This window comes from Mus pahari, chromosome 4 (assembly GCF_900095145.1).
Source record: "Mus pahari chromosome 4, PAHARI_EIJ_v1.1, whole genome shotgun sequence".
NCBI classification, from domain to species: domain Eukaryota; kingdom Metazoa; phylum Chordata; class Mammalia; order Rodentia; family Muridae; genus Mus; species Mus pahari.
This window is the reverse complement of record NC_034593.1, coordinates 70835484-70843425: the sequence shown is the minus strand read 5'-3', so window position 1 is coordinate 70843425 and position 7942 is coordinate 70835484. Positions and strand designations below refer to the sequence as shown.

The 7942-nt window shown below is 43.9% G+C and overlaps 2 protein-coding genes across 2 annotated transcripts in view; one reads left to right on the top strand and one right to left on the bottom strand.

The window, feature by feature from the left end:
* Nucleotides 1–4855, bottom strand: part of Gask1b (golgi associated kinase 1B) — a 57890-nt gene extending 53035 nt beyond the window's left edge. Inside the window, exon 1 of the mRNA XM_021196626.2 lies at nucleotides 3944–4855. Coding sequence (XP_021052285.1) covers nucleotides 3944–4844 — 901 coding nt within the window. The 5' untranslated portion in view covers nucleotides 4845–4855. The remainder of the gene's footprint in view (nucleotides 1–3943) is intronic.
* A 47-nt stretch (nucleotides 4856–4902) lies between these two features.
* The window catches only part of Tmem144 (transmembrane protein 144), a 77794-nt gene continuing 74754 nt past the window's right edge, over nucleotides 4903–7942 (top strand). The window contains exon 1 of the mRNA XM_029537998.1: nucleotides 4903–4973. The gene's annotated coding sequence lies outside the window, so the exon portion shown is untranslated. The remainder of the gene's footprint in view (nucleotides 4974–7942) is intronic.

Here is a 7942-nt window from a genome sequence, read left to right as displayed (position 1 = left end):
CGGGATAGCATTTGAAATGTAAATAAAGAAAATAATAATAATAATAAATGTTTAAAAAAAAGAAAAAGAAAAGAAAAGAAAAGAAAAGAAAAGAAAAGAAAAGAAAAGAAAAGAAAAGAAAAGAAAGAACTCCATTCCCAGCAACCATATCAGGCAGCTCAAAACCATGTGTAACTCCAGTTCCAGGGGATCCAGTGCCCTGCTCTGAACTTGGAGGGCACTACATCCACATGCATAAGCCAAATACTCAAATAGACATTTACATATAATTTAATTGTTTTGACCTTGAAAAAATATGTGCTGAAGATAGTCTATAATGACAGTCCCTGTACCCGTAGCTCAAATTAATTTACAACTTTTCAACTTTATGATGGTAGGAGAGTCCTCTGTAGACATCATATTTAAAGTTCTGAGTTTTTAATCTTTGCCTGGACTAGCCTCTGATGCTAACCCGGACTAGCAGTATCTGATGATGCTTTCTAGTAATACCAGGGGGGCAGCACTGAGCCCCAGTTAGCCATCTTACTGTGTGCATAGGTAACCAACAATCTCCAGCAGACTATATTGCAGGCATTATTTGGATATTGTGGTTTACATGGATCAATGGAAAGCTTCTACTGGGAGACCAAGAGTGAGCAAGCCTTTCGGGGGGTCTTCTTTGTATCTCCCTAGGAATGTTACACAATGCCTTTGATATCGGTTTAGATCCATGGAATTTTGATAAAAATTCTGGCCTCTATCTTCATATTCATCAACTTCCTATCATGGAGTTCCAAGGTCCTGTGACTTGAGAACACTTCCAAAAACTTTTATGTGGACTTCATGTGATAATGGAGACCCAGTTCTTAAAACAACATGGCGCTTGCTGTGAAGTGAGCCATGGTCACAACAGAGGATGCTGTTCCCTTGAGTGAAGAGGTTTCCACAGCCTGTATGTGTGCATGAGTGTTGGTTACCTGTGATACTGCATTCAATGGCTGAGATTCTGATTGTTACATATATGGAGAGAAAAAGAAATGCCTTGTGGCCCCTTAAAGGATGTGCTTAAAGAAGGTGATTGGTGAAATCTAGAAAGATTTGGAAACTTAGGATAAAAATACAGAGAAAATAGAGCCCTTATTCCTTATGGTCTCAAGAATTCATTCTCCTTTTATGACTCTAACCAGACTTGTCTTTCATCTCAAATTAACAGCTTTGGTTTTTCTGTTTGTTTGTTTGTTTGTTTTTAATGCCAACTGTGGAAGATCCTTGGAGAGTCAGGGAGATGACCCAAATGCGTAACTCTGCACTTCAGACAAGCTATCTTCCTTGTAAGAGACATAAATGTATTTTCACAAACACAAGTAAAAGTCAAAGAATAGAAACAGCCCTTGCCGGCTGGTGGTGGCTCACGCCTTTAATCCCAGCACTTGGGAGGCAGAGGCAGGCAGATTTCTGAGTTCGAGGCCAGCCTGGTCTACAAAGTGAGTTCCAGGACAGCCAGGGCTATACAGAGAAACCCTNTCTTGAAAAAAAAAAAAAAAAAAAAGAAAAGAAAAGAAAAAGAAAAAAAGAAACAGCCCTTAAGACAGACTATACAGACCAGATGTGCTAACTACCTGCTCTCTCCTCCATATAAAAAGATGTATTTCTAGACCAAACCATACCACTTAAATAAATTGTATTTACAGAAAACCCATCATTAAATCATTAAATCATGCTAGCCTGATATCAACATGCCATGCTGATGGTCCTCAGCATAATACATCTATAAGCTTTATTATTTGTGCTGTCACAAGGCTACCAGGAACGTTTGTCATTAACCTCCACAGCAAACTTTTCATGAAGTTCTCCAGATGAATCCCAGCCTGGATTTAGGATAAAAATACTAATACTTGTCCCTAGCATTAGAAGCTGGAAGCAGGTACAGATTTGCGGTCAAGCATCGAAGAAACAAGGCAAGAAGGAACCCCTGCATTCATTCAACATGTTCCATGAGTGTCTATGGGATGCTCCAGTAGGAACCAGACACACAATAAAAAATACAGAAAATGTTGCTGCCTCCCAGGCACAGAGGCCAGTGGGAAGGGAGAGATTAACACAATAGGATTATACAGAATGAGCCGGATCTCCTTCAGACTCAGACATGCTCACGTAACACTAAGATTGAGCTACAAGAACAGGAGGTCCTGACAGGGAAATTCACACCCAACAGAAATCAGGAGAAAAAAGCAACATAGGAAGGGGAAACTTGAGAATATTCGTTGCATGCCAGAACTGGCCTTTTCTTATCGCCTGCCTGCCTCACTGTAACAAGACACCTGTATGAAATGATGCACATGTGAGTCCTTACATACACTCCTGAGGAAGCTGACCTGACTTCATGACTCTAAAACAATGAAGGGAAGGGATAGTGAAGCAAGAGCAACCCCTGAAGCCATCTGATACAAAAATCCTACGGCTTGAACTCATCACACTGAGCCGCAACTGTGACTCTATTAATTTATTTCAACTGCCACTTGGATATGGCTGGAGAGAGGACCATGCCAGAGACTTCTCCAACCTGAATCTGAGGATTTTTGATATTCTAGAAACCCAGGGGACAGAATCAAATGCCCAATTCTGGAACAAAATAGGCACAGTCAAACTAGAAGAATTCTATTGCTAGTTTGTTCATAAGAGAAAATGACCTTTGAGGGTTGATGGCCCAAAGCAACTCAAGGAACTTGGCACTTGGCGCACTCAGAGGAATAACAGCAATAGCCAGCGCTTATTGGAGGTTTGGTTGGGGCCAAGGACTGCTGTCCATGTGTGGACAATGGCAATACTGTCCACCAGCAACTTCATGAGGTGGGCAGTATTGCCATTGCACTGCTGAAGAAAGATGCTCTAACATTTCAGCCTGGATGGTTCTACATTCCAACACAAGTCACTGACTGTACTTCAGATTCCAACCCCGACATGGCATCTTCATTCAGAGAGTATCCTCTGAGTGGTGTGATCATTTCCAGAGACCAGCACTGCAAAGCTGTAGTTCAGTTAGGGCCTACATGCCCTAGACACAACCTTTGTGTTACAGGAGGACACGTCGGGCTCTGTTAACAGTGAAGCTTGAAGAAGTCACACAGCTAGTTAGTCTACACTCTAAATGCACCTATGATTTTACCTTATGCTGTTTATTTATTAAAGAAGCTGAGTCCATTGGCGACAGTCGAGGTAAAAGAGTTAGCTCTCATGTGGTCAGTTCTACCTGAGCCTCTGACAAAGACTGTTTGCTGAGGAAAAATAACCACTTTCCTCTTAATTTTTAAAATATTTAATCTTTATTTTATGCATAGAAGTGTTTGTCTTTGTATGTGGTTGTGTACCACACTCATGCCTGGTGCCAACACAGGTCAGAAGACAGTGTTGGACACCCTTGAATTACAGGCGGTTGTGAAACACCGTGTGAGTGTGTGTGTGTGTGTGTGTGTGTGTGTGTGTGTGTGTGTGATTTCCAAAAACACTGAGTGCTCTTAACCACTGAGACATCATTTCCCTATGCCCACTCCCCCAATTCCATACGCTTTAAACCATCCTAGGAAGGAAGTTTCCATAGAAACCTGTAAGGTTCTATGTGAGGCTGTCAGCAAGCTCTGTACCCTGGCTTCCTGTCATTGCGCAAATTGTCACTGGTTTTCATTAGATTTAACATGCCACGAAAAAGTGCACAGAGAGAAATGGAGAGCAAAGATTGCAGTGTGGGCTTTCCCTCACATGCCCAGCACAGCTGTGCGTTAGAACTCTAACTTCACCAGACTGGAAGAAGAAGAATGCCACGCGTATGGAAAGATGACGCTGCTGCTGCTGCTGCTGTCCAAATGGGAAACATGGGTGGGGAATATAATTCAGAGAGAGTGGGGGAAAGGAGAAAATGATCCCAAATCCCCAGCAGCTGCAAATAAGAAGCAAGTGAATCTGTTACCTTGAATGAACTCTAATTTCCTGCTCACAGATGGCAGGGTCCTATTGAGACCCAGGATCCTGTCCAGGTGGAAGGCGAACACTTCACTCATGTCCAGAGGCTGCTTGAGAAGCCCACAGGGGCCAGACCCGCAGCCAGGTCCCGAGATGCTCCCTTCCAACACCAGCAAGCGGGTACCACTCTTAGAGATCGCTGGTAGGATGCTAACCACCTCACCATCAGCCAAGAGGCGCATTCTGCGGATGTCTTCTTTGCTCAGCCACGAGGGGGCGCTCTCGCTATAAATCCGAATGTTGCTCCCTTGGGCCCCAGGCTGCTGCCAGTTTGATCCTCTAGTTCTGACTCCAGGACCACGCAGCACCCTCCAGGGTCGTTCACCAACCTTGGTCAGGTAACCCTGAACATAGCCAGGTACTTCAACATCTGCTGCCCGTGCAACTTCCTGCTGTATAAGGGATGGTCTAACCAGCACCTCCTGATCAGGGGCTGCAGATGCCACCGCGTACTTCTTCCTGCGCTTGGGTTTCACCGTGCCACGGATATTCGCAGGCTTGCTGCGCTTGGAGCGTAGAGTAATGTACACCACGTTGGGCTGCAAGGTGCTTCCATTGCCCTGCGACTCGGGAGGGGCCAGGGTACCATCCAGGGGGATCTCCGGGAAGGGTACCTTGAAGATGTCGTGGCCGTCGGGTGATCCCCTGTCAGTCGCCTGCCCATGCTGAAAGGAACCTCTGCCCACCTGGCTCACCAGAAAGCCCAGGTAGATGGCACAGGCAGTGCCCAGCAGGAGGTTCCGTCTGGTCCTGGGACGCCGACTACTCCAAAGTTTACACACTCGTGGGGCGCACAGGGAGCAGACAAACCAGTTTATGAGCTGCCCCGGCTTGTCTGGACAGGTCATTTCTCTGCCGCTTCCACATGCTGAACTGAGTTTAAAGTCTGCAGCTGGCTCCGGGTGACATGATTCATGGCTTCCTGAATCCAGCCGTCCAGTCCGTCTCGCTATCTAAGTGGTCTCCAACAGGCAGAGGTAAAAGAGAGGGGTCGCTGCTGCGGGTTCTGGGAACGCTTTGTGCACTGGCCACCGCGAGCCTTTTAAACTCCTATCAGCCTTCCCCAGGAGAAAGGAGGGCTGACTCTAGGAATGAATGGAAACAGAGTTGACTGAATCACTAACTCAACCCATTTCAGTTCCTCTACAAGAGGAAAGAGGCGAGTAACCCTTTCCTTCCATAAACTCTATCAAGTTTGGTGTAAAGTTTAAAATGCGGAAGCAAGATAGGTGTGTGAGTCTGATTTTACTTTAAAGTAATGAAGACAAGCTGCAAAGAGCATTTGATAGCTCATAGTTAAAGCCACTACATCTGAGAAGCAAAACATTTAAAAGTCATTAACCAGGATCCCCTGCAGACCCCCTTTTTTGTGATTCAGAAATAAGACAAGAAATAAATACTTTTTAAGATTTTTATAAGCAACCTAATTTTTATAAGATATATATTAATTACTTGGGCAAAAATATCAAGTAGTGAGTTCATATTTAAACATATTCTCTTAACAAATGTTTCATATTGTTTTCACATTATATTCCATGTCTAAAATTGTTACTTAACTACCCCTTCCTTGATGTCTAGATAGCTTGGAAAGAGTGAGTTTTCTCTCTCTCTCTCTCTCTCTCTCTCTCTCTCTCATACACACACACACACACACACACACAAAATTAATTTTTATTTCTTTTCTTTCCACTAAAGAGCGCAAAATGAAAGAAAAGAATCTCTAGGCTTTTTTTGCCTTTTTCTTCACATTTTTAAATAGAGGGGAAAAGTTGTTTAAAAAGAAAAACAAAACTTTACTTACAGAGCTGGCCCCACGCTTAGCTCCAGGAAGAATGGAATCCCTGAGTCTAATGCACAGAACTTTGAAAGGCTGAGGCACGTAAGGAGAACATATTTCATGGTCAAGAGTGTTCCACCTTTCAAACATCTCAGCTCAGCCTTAAAAGCTGCCGCCTTCTAACAGCGAAGCAAAATGATTTGTAAACTGGCTGCTGCACCGTTTTCAGACACGTGAGGTTCTTTTTAAAGATGACTAAAAAAATAAAATAAAATTTAATTTTGAATTTCTCCAAACACAGCTCAGAGCCAGTTTTCATTCAAACAACTTTCTGCTCCTTTCAGCCCCTGGGAGCCCTCTAGTGTCCCATTTGCTAAGCGACACAGAAATGTCAGCCTTGGGAAGTTGAAGTGATCTGAAGTGTTTTGCTGGGGTTGGTGGAGACCCCGTTGTCAAATAAATACCTTTGAAAAATTAGGAGTGCCACTGACCCCTGCCTGACCCCACGGAGTTGGGGAGGGAAAACACATCAGAGTCCAGGGCCTGCAACTTACCTTACATCTGAGCAGATTGCAGACTAACACTTGTCTCCCACCAGTTCTGGGTGGGGGGAAAAACAGCCAGGAAAGGTAGACAAAGCTAAGAAGGGGTCACTGGAAATGAGTAGAGAACCGGAAGCGTGAGATAAGAGAGTGGGGTGGGGGGAGATGGGAAATCACTTGTGGCATGCAAATGAACACAGCAACAGCCCTCAGAAGGCAGCCTGGACCCCTTCTGATTGGAGGTCTTCTGAAAACAGGTTAGTGATTGGCCTGAGTCATTTGCATGTCCTGGCACGACCGCAGGATCGGATGACCTTGGGGTCTCACTGAGCTTTCTAGGCTCTGCTTCTGCAGCAAACAGAATCAAACAAGAAGCCACCAATGGGATAGGGGACGATTTCCCCCTTTTTAGACAAAAAGGCTGTGATGTGGCGGGAAATGAAAAGGATAGAATATGATGCTGTATAATCCTTAAAATATCGTGTTACAATGCCAAAAAAAAAAAAAAAAAAGCAAAGAATTTCCCATTCTCGAACTGTTCTTCCTCTTTAAAGGTTCTGATACATCATGAAAAGAGACAAATCAGAGATGGACAGGAACCTTAAAGTTCTGACTGGCTTTGGCTAAACTTCGTGAGAATTCAGGCACTGAAGTCATTTTCTTTATGCTCCAAAACTCTTAAAGCAAACTCTATGAACATGAATTTGTTTTCTAGAGAGTATCTCAGAAGTTTCTGAGATGGGACAATGGTGGAACTGCTTTTTATAGCTATCTTATGCTCTACGCATATTCAAAAGATTAACTGACCTAAGCCTTTACAAAGGAAAGCCATGAGCTGAGGTGTGGCTTGCTGATAGAGCACTGGATTAGCATGTGGGAGCTCTTAAAGTCCTACTTTCGACAACATAAAATATTAAATTAAAAAGTTAAAGACAAACATTTGGCAGAAGCCTCTTCCAGACACTTTAAAGGCAACTTTAGGGGGCACCTAGGAAACAGAAGGTTGTATGAGCTCATAAATTTGGCTGACTCCTCTCTTACCTGAAAATAATGTTCCTTATAAGGAAAGAAAGGTTCAATTCAGCATTCACCTCCTTCCCTCACGATGGGGATTAACAGGAGCTAAACTGCGTGGTCAGCAAAGGGTAAGTCAGGAAGGGAACAAACGTGGCTCTGTCCCTCACTTGCTCTGGTGCATTATGGAATCTGTCTAATCGTCAGTTATTGAGGTGTCCACATCCAAGAGTCAGACAGCAGCACTCACCCTGAGGGCTCCCCCTTGTGGTTAAAGGAGGCAGCATGGATGGAAGGACCTTCTGGAAGAGTTGGTGATACGTTTCGTTTGTCTTTATCTCCTCCTGTCCACACCTTACTGAATTTCTCAAAGAACTGTCTACTGAAACCGGTCACGCCAAGGAAAAGCCATTACTGTAGACTTGGGAACAAGCATAAGAAATTATTTATGTTGTAAAAATAAAATCAGTTCAGCAGACGAGGCTCCTTCGATGTAATCAGAAATCAATTAGTATATCATTACTTCCACTGCCCTTCAAACCTATGCTGAGGCCGCACTACCTTCTTCAAACCCCTTGGCTGAAACTCCAGGTGGGAACTAGGGCTTCTCTTT